Below are 17,365 nucleotides of genomic sequence, written 5' to 3'. Positions count from 1 at the left end.
ATCTGAGGTAAAGCCTTAAGGGACAAGAATTTGGGATGAGAATCTCAGAAGACTGAGCCAATCAGGTTTCAATGGGGATTGAAGAAAAAATTCTTCAGGGTTAAGGTCTCCAGTGCATAAACACTGAGGTAAAAATTATTGCTAAAATCTAGGAGTAAGAGACTTCTGCTTCCAGCTAAGATGGCCTAATAGAGACTAGATTTATACTCCTATCTAAAATAAACAAACAAAAATAAACAAAATATAATATGAGCAACAGTTTTCAGTGAAATGAACATCAGGTAATGAAGGATACTGATCTCTGAGAAATGTGAAATAAACAAGGACGAGTCCTACAATTACCTCAACTTACTATCTCGAGGAAGTTTCCAGGTGAAAGCACAGGGAGGCAGGAGCAAGGCAGAAGCTGTTTGAATCCCTTAGGAGACAGAACTGAGAATTCAGGGAGAAAAAAATGTAGATGGATTTCACAGAATAAACTATCAAAGAGAAGAAACTATCATAGAGAACTCTGGAGGTCTTCAGAGGGTCCTCATTGAGTTTTTAGAAATGTACAGCATGTGTGTGAGGAAACTACTTGAGTCAAGACAAAACTATCCTAAGGAATTAGAGGGAACAATACTATGGTGCATATACAGAGCCAGGAATAGTGCCTATTGCCACCAGCCAGACTAGAAAATCTCATAATTTGCCTGCAGACTATTCATAATTGTCTTTTCTAAGTTGTAGAGTATAAAAAGCACTGAAATAAATAATTCTGTCCTTCCTAACAGATCTTAAAAGCAAGACCCAAAAAGATCAAACTGTTATAAAGTAACTTAATGAATCTGAGAACAAAGCACAAGAATACATACAAAAATATTCAGCGGCTTCCCTGGTGGCGCAGTGGTTGAGAGCCCGCCTGCCGATGCATGGGACATGGGTTTGTGCCCCGGTCCAGGAAGATCACACATGCTGTGGAGCAGCTAGACCCGTGAGCCATGGCCACTGAGCTTGCACATCCAGAGCCTGTGCTCTGCAACGGGAGAGGCCACAACAGTGAGAGGCCCACATACTACAAATATATATATATATATATATATATATATATATATATATATATATATATATTCAGCACTTGAAAATATATAATTCAAATGAAAATATATAATTCAAAATACGTGACATCTAATTTTAAAATGTCAAGTATGCAAAGAATCAAGAAAGTAAAACTCACCATTAGCTGAATAATAAGTCACTCAAAACTGATCCATAACTGGCACAAATATTAGGATTAGCAGAAAAGGAAGTAAACAGGTATTGTGACAGTATTCTATATCTTCAAATATTTAAGTAGAGTCATGGAAGATATCCCAAATGCCCATTATAGGTGCTGGAGTAAACAAACTGTATTATATGCATACACTGGCATACTACTAAAATCTACACAGTGAATTTTCTAATTAAAATAAATTTAACACTTAGCCTAGAGTGCAGGGAGCAAAACTGGTGCCCACATGCAAAAGCCAGTTTGTTTGTAATTGTACAGAGTTTTAAAACAATAGTCATAGAGCTATCAATATTTAATTTAGATATTTCAAGCATGTGTGAATGTACACACACACACACACACAGAACATTTTAGTAACTCTGGATCCTTATTGTCTTAAGATAATAAGGTAATAATGCCCAAAGTGTTTTATTTTTAAATTTTTTTAATTTAATTTTTATTTTATATTGGAGTATAGTTGATTTACAATGTTCTGTTAGATTCAGGTGTACAGCAAAGTGATTCAGTTATACATATACATATATCCATTCTTTTTCAGCTTCTTTTTCCATATAGGTTATTACAGAATACTGAGTAGAGTTTCCCATGGACATTAAGTCCTTGCTGATTATCTATTTTATATATACTAGTATGTATATGTTAATCCCAAACTCCTAATTTATCCCTCCCTCTCACGTTTTCCCTTTGGTAACCATAAGTTTGTTTTCAAAGTCTGTGAGTCAGTTTGTGTTTTGGAAATAAGTTCATTTTATCATTTTTTAGATTCCACATATAAGTGATATCATATGATATTTGTCTTTGTCTGATTTCCTTAACTTAGTATGATAATCTCTAGGTCCATCCATGTTGCTGCAAATGGCATTATTTCATTCTTTTGCATGGATGAGTAATATTCCATTGTATGTATGTACCATCTCTTCTTTATCCATTCCTCTGTTGATGGACATTTAGGTTGCATCCATGCCTTGGCTGTTGTAAATAGTGCTGCAGTGAATTTTGAGGTGCATGTATCTTTTCAAATTATGTTTTTTTCCGGATATATGTCCAGGAGTGGGATTGCTGGATCATACGGTAGTTCTATTTTTAGTGTTTTAAGGAACCCCCATACTGTTCTCCATAGTGGTTGTACCAATTTACATTCTCCAAAAGTATTTTCAGTAAGTAAATTGATAAGCATGAAGGCCTAATATATGCATTTTTTTACTAGCCCATTTTTCATCAAATATATCAAATATATCTAAAATAAATTGGCCACATTGAGTTTATTTCTGGGATAATTAATTGTACATGTGTTTACAAAAAGCAATGACTTCTTGTCCCTTTCCGGACTCCTTTATTTTTAGTATTAATGAGTCTTCCAACATTCATAACCTGCTTCCCTAATTAATTTCTCCTCCGTAGCACTTACCACATCTAATATTCTGAATATCCTAGTTACGCATGTTCGGTTTCATGTTTGTCTTTTCATTTTGAATGTGAGGCCATGGTGGGTAGGGGACCATTGTTTGTTTTGGCTAAACCCTGGCACCTATAACAGTGTCTGGTATGGAGTAGGTCATCCATATATATTTGCTAGATGAATGAATAAATGTGTTGCACAAAAGATAGAAGGAAAATCTGCAGATAATTAACCTTGGCTATTTTTCTAGTGTAAAATATTTATATTATAAATAATAACACCACTTATTGTTTGTTTATCATGTGTCAGGAAATGTTCTATGCAATTTCCACATTTTCACCTATTTAATGCTCAAAACTGTGTATGTATGTACTATTAATGAAAGCATTTTACAGATAGAGGAAGCAAAGCATAGAAAAGTTCTATACCTTGCCCAAGAACATATAGTTAAAATGCTAAGTCCAACATTCTGAGTCTGGAGCCTGTGCTTTTATCTCTGCATTGCCCCTCAAAACAGAGCCACTTGAAAAGAAGAGTGTTAGATTTGATTCTGGTGAGAAATGTTTCTTTCCTAAAAATAGAAAATATAGGAAGTTCTTTCAGTAGAACTTTTTAGGAAGTTCCCTTCCTAAAAGCTTCACAGAGACAAACAGCTCCTAGGACACAGCCCAGAGTCATGAGGTGGGACCATGGATCACAGTGGTTCATCTTCTCCCAGTACTGTAGGTTGAATGTCTGTGCCAAATTCACATGTTCAAAACCTAATGCCCAAGGTGATGGTATTAGGAGGTGGGACCTTTGGGTGTTGAATTGATCATGAGGGCAGAACCCTTATAACAGAGATTCCCAGAGAGATACCTTGTTCTTTCTGCCATGTGAGGACAGTGGTGAGATATTGGCAGTCTGCAACTCATAAAAGGAACTTCACCACAACTCAACAATGCTGGCACCCTGATCTTAGACTCTGAGCCTCTGGAACTGTGAGGAATACATTTCTCTTGTTTATAAGTCATACAGTCTGTGGTATTTTGTTAGAGCAGCCTGAATGAATGAAGATACCAAAGAATGAGTTGCTTTTGCAGATCACACTTCATTATTATGTGAGTTTAATTGTATATATACTTTCTCACTCTTTTATTATTCTGTAAGCCCCTTTCCCTTCCTACCCTGACGTGAGTCAAGTTCTCGTGAAGGATACACTCCCTGATGTGGCCTAAGTTTCAGTAATCTGATAATTTCTTTGGAACAACAACAAAAAATGCATATATATGCATGTGTCATGGGTATTTTGCAATGTGTACACGCCCTGCTGAAAAGGAAGGTGGAACATGCTTTCAGTTTCATACAACACACCAAGGCTAAGAGAGAAAAGCTATGGCCGGTGAGTTTCTTTCTTTAAAGAATAGTTTTGGAAGGGGCTGGTTTTTGCAGAAACCATAATTAAGTTCTGTGAATGTTTAGGTGAGCAGAACAGAGGGAGTGCAAAGAGAGGGAGGGGTGGGGGCAAAGGGAAGGAGAGAAGGGGCCCAGAAGCCCCACAGTCTTTAAAAAGGGAAGACAAGGTCCAGAAAGGAACCGGGCTTTACTGGCTGGTATCCTGCTGTCATTTTGCAATCTTAACTGAATTCTTAAATGTCATAGTCTGACAGACGATGCAGAATTGGCATAGAATGGTACCGGCAGTTGTTGTCCCCAAAGGAAATGGGCAATCACTATTTCATTATTTTATTATGCACAATTGAATAAACATGAGGTACGTTATGATGACCCCTGGTTTTCAGGTACTAAGTTGGAGGTAGTAAATCTGAGTCTTCAGGCCACACAGTGAGCATATGGGTAATACTGAGGGAAGAATAAGAGATGTGGGTGTCCTCAGGATTACCACACTGTGTGGGGAGGGACATTTTATTGATTAAAGCTAAAGGATTCTATAATCCGTTGCTGAGATGAAAGGAAAATGAGGCTGTTTCTGTGACTTGAGGCATCCTTGTGTTTCCAACAGACAAGGTCCTGAAGGAGAAGAGAAAGCTGTTTGTCCACTCAGTGGGCATGGGTACAATAAATGGCTTGCTGGATGAGCTATTAGAGAAAAGAGTGCTGAACCAGCAGGAGATGGAGAAAGTAAGAGATGAAAATGCTACAGTTATGGATAAGGCCCGAGCTTTAATAGACTCTGTTATTCGGAAAGGGCCCCAGGCATGCCAAATTTGCATCAGTCATATTCGTGAAGATGACTCCCTCCTTGCAGGAACACTGGGGCTTTCCTCAGGTAAGGGTCAATGACTCAGACTGAAGTTCATGTAGGCCATGTTTCTTTATGCCTAACATCTGATTTCTTCATTGGTCATGTTAGTTTGCAAACAACTTCCCTACCTCTGGCTTCAGGGCCCCATTTCTATATCAATGGTCATTCTGCATCCCCTCTGTCTCTTTTCTTCTTTGTTCCTGTTCTTTTGGTGTTACAGGCCTTCTCTTTTTTTTTTTTTTGTGGTACACAGGCCTCTCACTGTTGTGGCCTCTCCCATTGTGAGCACAGGCTCCGGACGCGCAGGCTCAGCGGCCATGGCTTACGGGCCTAGCTGCTCCGTGGCATGTGGGATCTTCCCAGACCAGGGCACGAACCCGTGTCCCCTGCATTGGCAGGCAGACTCTCAACCACTGCGCCACCAGGGAAGCCCTTAGTGGCCTTATTTTGATTAAAGCTTATTTCCTATCCTGAGAATGTCGTAGCTCATTTGTTGAAGGTCATGAGAACAGTCTTGAAAAGCTTCATGCTATATCCTCTAGTCCTCCTAGCAAGGCACTATTGATTCATCTAGTTAGTTAGTTAAAATAGTTAGTTAAAGCCTAGAGGTCCCTAGGAACTTATGTAGTCATCAGACACAAAGGTTTAAGGTCTGTAATCAAATACTTTGTCCAACTTCTCTCCAAAATTTTGCTCTCCAGGTGGAATAAAATATATTTCAGGGATAGTGGAACTCTCAGAGAATAAATTCAACTTTTACAGAAAAGTAAGGATTTTAAGCAGACTCTTTTAGTTGCCCCCTTGCATTTTCTTTTGAATAAGATTGTGCACTAGCATGGTACTCTGGTGGGGACCATTCTGGGAGGCTCAGCTCCCCTACTCTAGTCTCCTGAGGGCCCAGTACAGGTTCAGCCATCTGAGCTGCCACTTCTGTAGTTCCCTAGTTCCTCCATAAAAAAAAAACAAAAAACAAAAAAAAAAACAGGAGCTCTGATGGACTTACAGTTACGGGTTTCTTTTGTGCTTCTGGAAGTCATTCAGGGGAAGAAGATGTTATTTGAAAGCAAGAAGCCATTTTTTTCCTAAGGATTGAGAGAAGCCTGTGTCCCTCTGAGTGACACAGCAAATGTTTTCTGTGTCGAATTTCTTTGTGTGTGTTTTTTTTTTTTTAACATCTTTATTGGGGTATAATTGCTTTACAGTGGTGTGTTAGTTTCTGCTTTATAACAAAGTGAATCAGTCATACATAAACATATGTTCCCATATGTCTTCCGTCTTGCATCTCCCTCCCTCCCACCCTCCCTTGTTTTTTTTTTTTGATACATATTTTACTTTAACCCCTGCCTCAAGAATTAAAGACAATCAATCAATAACAGTAAGGTTCTAGAATATTTGTATAATAACCAAAGTGTCTTCTTCCTTGTCATATTTCTCAACTCAGTCCTTGAACTGTAGAGGCACTTATACAACTCGTGATAATTCTAATTCCTGGAGTCTGCCTCCCTAGTTGTCAGATGATGCCTCCTCTGTCAGGGTTGTCATGACTTGTTTCCTCCTCGTCTATTTGCCAGTTGTTTCAGGGTGCTAGTATATGATAATTGGATGTAATATTTAAATGTACTGTAAAGACAGAGATATAAAATAACTTCTTAGCAGACACAATACTACAATAGCAAGGCCTCCTCCAGAAAATGTTCTTGAATTTATTGATGGTTAATTTAGTCCAGCAGTCTACATGGGAAAGATGGGACAAACTGCAGCCTGCTTCCTTGGACTTGAAGTTTTGTGGGATGTCCTATGGCTCTCCTCCATTCACAACAGAGACATGAACCATATTTTGCCTATAGAAATCTTGTCTTCAATAGGTACTATGAGAGAAAAACTTGGAGTATTTTTAATTTGTTGGCTCATGTCAATTCTTAAGTTTCTGGAATAAGTTTCTCAGGTGGGTGTTGCTACAGTGAGATCCTTATAAAACCTTAAATAAATTAAATCTCAATCCTTGTCCTTGAAATTGACAATCACAATGCATAGTGACCCCAGAGAAGATATTAATAGATTTGAGTGAGTAAGGCAAATGCAGATTACAGAGGCTGTGTGTCTAACACATTGGGGTAAGAATCTTCAGAGACTGTGACTATTTTAATGTCCTTCATCTTTCCTCAGGTTCACAATCTGGAAATTATCTTAATACACAAGAATCCCAAGTGGTGGTTCCTCCTTTCCCAGGTAATGGTATTTTCAAAGCAATGTCATTCTTTGAACCCCACCTTCCCTGACATTAACTACAGATTAATGGGATGAATCCAGGGTAAGGGGTGCTATGAGTAATTCCCACAGATTTATTCTATACCGTTTTCTCTTCTTACTCTATTCTGCTTTAGCAGGAGCTGTTTCTACAGCTTCACTATCATGTTTATACCAACAAATTCTGAATCTGTATCTCAAATCCTGACTAACCACTTGAGTGCCACACTTCACTAAGTGTCTACTGAACGTGTACACTCATATCTCCTGCAGACACTTTTACTCTACATGAGCCCAGAGATAGCTTTCCATCCTTCCCCCACCTTGCTTCCCTTCCACTTTCCTCTATCTTGATTAATGGTGCCACCATCACCCAGTTATTCAAACCAGAAACCTGAAATTACCGTAGACTCTTTCTTCTTCCTCACTTCCAACATTCAAGCAGCAGCCAGATTTTATTGATTTCTCTCTCAAATTCAGATCTGTCTCTGCAGTTCTACTTCTACAATTAGATTTCAGAGCCCCCATTGCTACAGTGTTCCATAATTCTCCAGTCATAACTCTCAATATATTTTTCTTGTAATTTTTTTAGTAAATACATCCTTTTCCCTCACAGAACTTTAAGCTTAATGAGGAAATTGAACATATCTGATTTATTTATAGATAACATCTAATAGAAGTTGACCTGTAATGTGTATGAATATATATTTGTTAAGACTATTTCACTGAATAATGTGGCCAGAGTCACTACTATTTGCTATGCCATTAGAAAATATTTAGCACATGCCAACTGTGTTACAGACCCTATTCTATAAACTATTTAGAGAGTAATGAATGAAACAAGAAAGGGTCTTGCTTTTATTGAACTTACATGAATATATGAGTAGTGAATGAATAGGCATTTAAGAAGCTCCACCATCAAATTAAAGCCAACCGTAAATTTAGGGATGGAAATGACACTACACATATCTGTATCAGTTAAGATGATATGGAACGTTATAACACAGACATATTTATAATGGCTCAGATATGATAGAAAAGCTTTTCCCAAATCACAAAAATTCTAAAATGGGCATTTTTCATCAGAAGGCAGCTTTCCTCCAAGTGCTAATTCAGATACCTAGGCCTCTTCCATCATCTGATATCTGCAACATATGATGTCAGAATAACTGTGGTAATAGCAGTCAAGTTAATGACATTGGAAAGAGTATGTGGGATCATTTGTGATAGATTTTGCTAGGCTTGACCTGGATGAATCACACAGTATTTCAGCTTGCATCCCATTGTCTAGAACTTAGTTATATGGTCACACCAAGTCACTGGATTTGTTGGCAATATAGATCAGCTATGTGTCCAGGAAAAAAAGAATAAAGTGTCTTGTTGAACAGCTAGCCAGTCTCTGCCACAAAACTTAAATGAAAAACTTTTAATTCTACACAATATCGAAGGTAGCACAAGAAATACCTAGGTCCCAAATCACAAAGAAGTTCTTAAAAATATTTCATTCTCTACCCTGAAAATGGTGGTCTCAGCTTTATTGAATCAAGGTCAATATGCATTAGATTTCTTATTAGCAAACTTTATATTTGTCTGAATCTAGCCTCTTGCTTATCAAATAATCAGTGCTTTACTTGTCCTGGAACAGTATTTCATCCACAGTTGTGGATAGATTTCATCACAAAGTGACCCTTTTCTCTTAAAATAAAAATACCCTTAATTTGGAAGAAATTTAGAGGCCACAGAAGCAAATATTTCACCAAGTTTAGAAATTACTCTAGTGAATCAATTAAGGGTGCATATTTTCTTAGCTATTTCATGGGATGGGACACTCACTATAAAACCAAATGCCATAAGAAAAATTAGTTCTAATAAAATCCAAATATTTATCTTTAATGTTTTCTATTGTTCTCCAGACTCCTTTATGAAGGAATACATTTCTTCCACATAATACTGATTTCTATAGTTTTCTCAGATATATCCATTCTAATTATCTCTTACTTTCTCCACAGTCAACACACTTCATGCTACCTTGGTTTACCTGACTATACATCATTTTCTTCAAATTCCCCTTCAAAATTGAATATGTTTCTTGCTTGAATAGTTTAGTTTCTAAAGGATCTTCCAAATATCAAGAAAACTTATTTCTATTTGGAAACAAAGATTACGTTAATTTCTTTAGAAAATACATCACATTATTGGATGGTGTTGAACTTGTGATCAAAGAAACCCCCAAGGCTTTTTTCACATGAACTGCTGTGGAAACTCTTCCTCATATATTTGTGCAATCAATGCTTAGTGCTTTACATCTCTCTAAGAGTACACCTTGGTTTTCGTATTTATCATTCTATTTCATATTAATTCTAGTTCATGTATTCAATATCTTCTCCTTCTCATTATATGTACACACAGTAGAGAGATCTTAAAGGTTAGGACAAAGGCTCACTTTCTTTCTTTCTTACTTTTTTTCTCTCTTTCTTTCTTTCCTTCACATCTCTAATGCCTATCATGCCTGTTAAGCAAATAAATAACTAAATAGATACATAAACATATTTTTTAAAAAAATCATTGAAATAGATTCATTAAGGTCTACCTCCATTATCCTAACTTTCAATTATTTGAAATACGTTTATATCTTAACTATTTTATCTAACATATTGTTTTCTGAGAATTTTATCATGCATGGCCTTAAAAAACTCCCTTTCGATTATTTTAATGAAAAAGATTTGTGAAATGCTGATTCCAAGAGATGAAGCGTTGTGATAACTGTATCACACCACTGGAAATCTCTGGCTTGGAATATATTCCTTTAGCAGAGATGCATTTAATGATGCTAAGGACTAGCCCAGGATTGTCTTCCTAAAGATTAATTTCCTCCTCTGTGGCTTCACACACAGATGATTCTAGGAGGAGCACCAAATGGGACACTCAGGAATGCCATTATTCATAATGTTTCTTGTCTCTTGCAGCTCCTCAGGCAATGCAGGACAACCCAGTTAAGCTTGCATCTTCAGGGCCAGGAGGGAACCTCAAGCTTTGCCCCCTAGAAACAGCCCAAAGGATATGGAAAGAAAAGTCAGCAGAGGTGCTGTGCTCAGAACATAAGGATCCGGGTGAAATATACACTGGAGACCATTCAAAACTGCAGTGTTCTGCCTTAGAGCTAATTTCCTTGAGAGGTTCTGGAAAACCATCCTGCTCTTCCCTTACATAAAGGATTCCTATTTCCCAGGTTTATGTAAAGATTTCCAAGTTTGGTCCAATCCCCTGAGTGAATAATTATAATGATAACAACAATAGTATCTATTTAATGCTTAATATGAATCAGACACTGTTCTAAGGAAGTTGCTATTAATAACACCTTGAACCCTCAAAATAACCCATTTTAGATATCAGGAAACTGAGACATGGATTGTTAACTATTTTGGCTAAACCAGTAAGTCAAGGAATACATTTTAAAATTGAGTCATTATGACTCCAAGCCAGTTCATCTCACACAGCCCTACCTCTCAAAAGTAATTAAATCAAGTGCTCAGCTGCCATCTGGGCATTTGCAAATTTCATTCCACTCCTATGGTAGGACTCATTCTCCCTCCCTGCTTTTATCCATTTACAAGAGATTAGGTTTCTATGTAGGACTAAGGGAGGATAAGCTGTCTTATACCTACAAGATGAATATTTAATTAGAGAGAACGAGACTGTGCATCCAACCTGCATTTCTTACAGATTTACCCAATAATGGAAAGGTCAATCCGCACACGTATTGCCCTCATTATCTGCAACACAGAGTTTGAAAATCTTCCCAGGAGAGATGGAGCTGATGTTGATATCAGAAACATGAAGATGCTACTAGAAGGTCTGGGGTACAGTGTGGATGTGAAAGAAAATCTCACCGCTTCGGTAATGTCTGTCATAATGTAGAGACAATGGTCATGCCCTTTATATTCCTAAATATGTTAGAAAGATTGGTTGTAGAACCAGAAACTTAATCTCTTGACAGTCTAAAATCTAAATTTGTTCTTGTAGGGTACTTCATGCTTCTAACCTAGAGTCTTTTTTTTTTTTTTAACATAGAGTCTTTTAGCAAGGGTCTGGTAAAACTTTTAACTGGGAAGTGTTCTATTAATTCAATAATGTCCACAGCTAAATAAATAAATAAATAGTCCCTTACATTCTACCAGAAATCCCTGAATGCCATCCCATAACACTTTCTTCACCTTTCCGTGAATTGAAACTTAAATTTTCCTTTTGTATTTCATTGATTTTCATATTATTCAGCAATTCCTTAATGTCTCTTTATTGGATTCCAAGGTGCCATGATAAACAATCACATAGTTCAAAATCAGTGGTATGTCTCTTTCAGGATATGACTATAGAGCTGAAGGCATTTGCTGCTCGCCCAGAGCACCAGACCTCTGATAGTACTTTTCTGGTGCTCATGTCTCATGGAATCCGGACTGGCGTTTGTGGGAAGAAATACTCTGAAGAAGTCCAAGATGTATTAAAAGTCAACACCATCTTTCAAATTTTGAACACGTGGAATTGTCCAAGTTTGAAAGACAAACCCAAGGTGATCATTATCCAGGCCTGCCGTGGTGGTGAGTGCTGATGTCTGTTAGAACACAGACGCTGAAGTTTTGATCTCATCCTCTGTATGTATCCAGTATTTTTCAATTCCTTTGAGTCTACTCAAAAAAGGTTACAATCTTTTTTGGTGACAGTAGATGTTCTTTGACATTACAAACAAGATTGTAGCTTCTATGAATTGTATGACTGGTTGGAAGATATTTGTTCCATTTTCAGCTGAGATACCACTTTTAATCTTAAGACTTTGATACTTGGTTGGGATACTTGGATGGGATATATTCATTTGAGGGTTAGGAGAGATAAGATGAGCCTCTTAAGATAAGCGTTGTTGAAAAGATAGTTTTTGAAAGTTATGTGTGTATCTGCATGTGAATTAAAGCTAATGACAAATAAATTAGTAAATATGGTTGAACAGATGTTTAGGGGAGGAAGTTCTCTTGACTACTGATAGAACAAGGGACCGAATCTTGTCTTTCCAGAGAATCAAGGAGTGGTATGGCTAAAAGATTCAGTAGAAGCTTCTGGAAACTGTTCCTTATTGGCTCCAGAAGATTTTGAGGATGATGCCATTAAGAAAGCCCACGTAGAGAAGGATTTTATTGCTTTCTGCTCTTCAACACCAGGTAACGGGTATCTGTGTAAGACACGTTTGTGGGCATTACCAATGCAGAAACTTACAACCATCCATTAGAGTGTGGATATCTGTGTTGAACTTTTCGTGAGACTCTTGAAGACTAACTCAAGCCTTCCTCTCAGTTACACCTTCAATTCCCCTTATCCATGGAGACCAAATAAATATACATATATTTTTACTAAATTAGTAACTAGTAAACTCCCATGGTGCAAAATATTTTCCTGGACTGTGAGAAATAAATAGAAACATATCCACACTGAAGTAAATTAGAATCTGACTCCACATACCAAAAGGTCTACATTTTGGGATCACTCAACAGTTCAATTTGCCTAGACAAGTATTATAAAACTGTGGTATTTATAAAAGGGGTAGGGAGAAGGAGAAAAGCAGACAAAGCATATTGGGTCCCTAAGTTAAAGTTGTTTCAAACAGAAATATGGAGTTTATGAAACAGAAACAACCTGAATGATTCTAAGTCTAGGTTTTAGATTAAGAGTACTGCCAATTATATTTTGACTCTGTCATTTAGTACTCTGTATGTAGCTTCTCTGGGCTTTGTTTGAATTCCTCACTAATATATGTGAATACAAATATCATTGTTGTAAGGATTAAACGAGATAATAAATATGAAATATTGAGCATGACAGAGTAAAGTGCACATTAAATGATGGCAACTATTAAAGATGTTTCTATGTTGTAACTTAATTCAAGGTTTTACCTTGAGTTACTTTCCATATAAAGGTTTAAATAAAAGTCATACACTATGCTTTGGAATTTCTTGGACATTGACATTCTCTTGATTACTTCCAACCTTAAAGACTTGCCTCTGATCAAATAGTTTCATTTCCAGATTATTTTCTATAATAAGGTGCCATCTCTCCGGAGATAGCCTGCTTTTTGCATTCTGTTGATCATAATCTTTTTTTTAAAATCTTTATTGGAGTATAATTGCTTTACAATGGTGTGTTAGTTTCTGCTTTATAGCAAAGTGAATCAGCTGTACATGTACATATATCCCCATATCTCCTCCCTCTTGCGTCTCCCTCCCACCTTCCCTATCTCACACCTCTAGGTGGACACAAAGCACCGAGCTTATCTCCCTGTACCATGTGGCTGCTTCCCACTAGCTATCTATTCTACATTTGGCAGTGTATATATGTCCATGACACTCTCTCACTTCGTGTGTTGACTATATCTTGATGTAGAAATCAATTTTTTTCAACAATTGAAAACAATGACACTAAGCAAAACCTCCACACATTTACAGTTTGTGTATATTTAGCAGACTTAATATTAGACATAACTATTTTTTTTTAATCCTTTGATCCCAGCCTTCCACAAGAGATTTACCTCTGGCAATTATAGACTTTGTAGCCCCCTGTCTTCTTGTCATCCATCTTGGTGATTTCTGTCTCCTTTTCATTCACTTTCCTTACCCTCATTTCCAGATGATTCATAGAAACTCCAGTTCAGTTGTCTTCAGTTTCCAAAAGTAAACCTAGTTTCACATTCTCTGGTATTAATCCCAATTACATTGTATGTAGTGCTCTTCTGAAGAAAAGTGACCTTCCCCTACCTAATTTCACAAAGAACTTACAGAGATACCAGCCTGCAACTCTCTCCCACCTACTTCCTTTAACTGGAACCAGCTTCATAAGACAGTTGTAGTTTTAAATAGGATATTAATCCATTACTATTTTACCTTTTATTACCATGTTTATTGGCAAAAAGGTTTTTAAAGCATGTAACCATGTTAAATGCACAGCTATTGATACTTTTGTTATATATTCCTTTGCATAACTTTAAAATGGCTTATAACTTCTATGTCCCTACTATTTTGTATAATTATTCTTTTTCAATGTCTTTTCCATAAGACTGTTTTGTCCTCCAATAGAATATGATCTTTCCCTCTGAAATTTTTTCTAGGTATGTATTTCTTTGCTGTTGGTACCATTTTCATATTTAGTTAATATTTTCTTTGTCTAAATACCTGATGGTCAGTATTATTTGATTTTAATTAAATTATAAAGTAGATAAACTGAAATATTATTAATATGATTACCTTGTATAGACTGGGTATTATATATCCTATATTCCCCCAGATCCTTGTGATACATTACATCTAATATGAAAATATATCTTTGTGGCAGAAGTTATTACCCTACCCATTGCAGTCAAAGCCATTGCATTTCAGAACATATAATTAACTATCAAGTCACTAAGTAGTACTCCTGGGATCCACACTCAGGTATTTCTTTCTCAAAGCCCAGTCACTCCCTTCCACCCCATTCTGCCTTTCTCTCCTTGTCTACTAGACTTGTGTTTCCTTGAACTCAGAGACTGTGCTGTCCTAACATCTATACCTTATATAGCATACTTCACATGACTTTAACTATTGTCAAGTATCAGTGAAAATATACACACTAAATGATGAATATATTCAGTTTAAAATGGCATACAGTCTGTAGGAAACAACATAAACTCAACATCCTGCCTCAACTGGAATAGAAATCCTAGGACTCCATTTTTGTGGTCAGGCAAGACTTTGCATGAAATTTGGAATGTGCTTTCTTCACAGATAATGTTTCTTGGCGACATCCTGTATTGGGTTCTCTTTTTATTATTAAACTCATTGAACATTTGCAAGAATATGCCTGGTTTTGTGACCTGGAAGAAATTTTCCGAAAGGTAGGTGCTAGATACTTCTTACACTCTACTTACCTGTTTGTTCTAACTCTCTACGGAGCAGTTCTGGACATGTTTTTCTACTAAAAACTGCTCTCCATTTCAAATGAGTTTTGAGGGTCTTTGGTGAGTCAGCCAACCTGGAAGCCAGTTCCAAGTTTTGTGACCTAGAAACCCCCTAGAAGACAATCAATTATTTGAACTCCTCTCTTTTCTGAATAGACAAATGAGTGGACTTTAATTTGCTTGTATTCATATCTATTAGATTCAGTAGCTTTTAAAAGCATGGTCATTCCATCTTAGATGTGTATTGCTGATATGTACAGAGGCACAAACTTTTTGTTTTTATCACTTATTTTGCTATACTTTTTGCAATTTTTCCAGCATGAGTGAAAATTCTTTTACTCAGGAAAAAAAAAAATCTACAGACCTTCTTTTACTTTTAGGTTCGATTTTCATTTGAGCTGCCAGATGGTAGGGCACAGATGCCCACTGCTGAAAGAGTGACTTTGACAAGATGTTTCTACCTCTTTCCAGGATATTAAAAAAGTAAGTTGTAGGGACAGATGTGTGTGTGTAGTATGGGGCGAGGTTGGGGGAAGAGTGCTGAACTACATCCTGGTCAAGATCTCAAGGTCTAATATAATAAACAGTGGATAATGAAAGGATGCCTTTCTGTTGTTTAGTGCAGAGCACACTGCACTCCTCTCAAAGTTCTTCAGAGATAGATGGCCCTTTCTCAAGGTTAGCTGATATAGATTGAGAGGTGGCCAGAGATGATGAAAGCTCAGTTTTAGATGTTCCTCCCCTTTACCTCAGCAGGGCAATATTTAGACATAACATGGGCTCTTCCCTCTTATGAGTCTGTGTGACCACTTGGTGGAGTGATTTTATAACTTGAATTTCTGTTAGTAGAATTCATTTTTTTCTTTTATTTCCTCTTCCTTTTCTTTAGGAAGCCAGTAGTTCTGCCACTGTATACATGTTTTGGGATCCTGTCAGCAGAAAAGAGACATTTCTTTAAACATTCCAATAAATCTGAAATAAAAATGAAAGGCTGTCTTTTTTTTTTTTTTTTCCACCACTCTTAGAAGGCAGAGGATGGAATTTGGAGCAAGTAATGGATTTGGAGTCTTTAGACTTCATAAGACCTGAACTGGCTAACACCATTCTTTCCTTCTAGAAACCATTTGCTAGACTTTCTGCTTTAGGAATACAGAAAAAATTACAGTAGGTACCTGAATTCAAAGAATTTAGAGCTCAACAAGAGATTCAGAGAAGGTAATGTGATAAGTAACTTATCCAAAATCCCAGAATTAGGATGAAAAAGTCATGACTACACTTAATGTAATTCTAACCCTTCCTTAATGAATTTCAGGAATACAAAGTAAGTTTTTTCTTTTTCTAATTTGGGTATAGTCGGTTTACAATGTTGTGTTAGATTCTGCTGTACAAAGAAGTGAATCAGCTATAGTATACATATATTCTCTCCCTCTTGGATCTCCCTCCCACCTCCCCGCTTCCCACCCATCTACGTCACTGCAGTGCAGAAGCTCCCTGCACTGTACAACAGGTTTCCACTAGCTATCTGTTTTGCACGGGGCAGTGCACGTACATCAATACCAATCTCCAAATTCATCTCATGCCCCCTCCCCTCACAGTGTCCACATGTCCGTTCTCTACGTCTGCATCCTTATTCCTGACCTGCAAATACGTTCATCTGTACCACTTTTCTAGATTCCACATATATGCGTTAATGTATATTTGTTTTTCTCTTTCTGACTTACTTCACTCTGTATGACAGTCTCTAGGTACATCCACATCTCTAAAAATGACCCAATTCTGTTCCTTTTTACGACTGAGTGATATGCCATTGTGTATATGTACCACATCGTCTTTATCCATTCATCTGCCGATGGACATTTAGGTTGCTTCCATGTCCTGGCTATTGTAAATAGTGCTTCAATGAACATTGGGGTGCAGGTGTCTTTTTAAATTATGGATTTCTCATGGTATATGCTCAGTAGTGGGACTATTGGGTCATATGGTAGTTATATTTTTTGGTTTTTTAAGGAACCTCCATACTATTCTCCAAAGCAGCTGCATCAATTTACATTCCCATCAACAGTATAAGAGGGTTCCCTTTTTTCCACACCTTCTGCATCATTTATTGTTTGTAGATTTTTTGATGATGGCCATTCTGACCAGTGTGAGGTGAGATCTCATTGTAGTTTTGATCTGCATTTCTCTAATAATTAGTGATGTTAAGCATCTTTTCATGTGCTTTTTTTGATATTGAGC

The 17,365-nt window shown here is 37.0% G+C and overlaps 1 protein-coding gene across 1 annotated transcript; it reads left to right on the top strand.

Annotated features, from left to right (window-relative positions):
- The first annotated feature begins 4,703 nt into the window (after positions 1–4,703).
- Positions 4,704–16,099, top strand: CASP1 (caspase 1). The gene is made up of 9 exons (XM_060157931.1): positions 4,704–4,938; positions 7,081–7,143; positions 10,128–10,243; positions 10,885–11,058; positions 11,522–11,756; positions 12,225–12,368; positions 14,958–15,067; positions 15,511–15,613; positions 16,020–16,099. The coding sequence occupies exons 1-8, from the start codon at positions 4,719–4,721 to the stop codon at positions 15,607–15,609; spliced, it is 1,161 nt and encodes a 386-aa protein (XP_060013914.1). The 5' UTR covers positions 4,704–4,718; the 3' UTR covers positions 15,610–15,613; positions 16,020–16,099.
- The last annotated feature ends 1,266 nt before the right edge of the window (positions 16,100–17,365 follow it).

Source organism: Lagenorhynchus albirostris, chromosome 9 (genome assembly GCF_949774975.1).
Source record: "Lagenorhynchus albirostris chromosome 9, mLagAlb1.1, whole genome shotgun sequence".
NCBI lineage: Eukaryota > Metazoa > Chordata > Mammalia > Artiodactyla > Delphinidae > Lagenorhynchus > Lagenorhynchus albirostris.
Note: the sequence above shows the minus strand (reverse complement) of the source record. Positions and strands in the feature narration are given on the sequence as shown.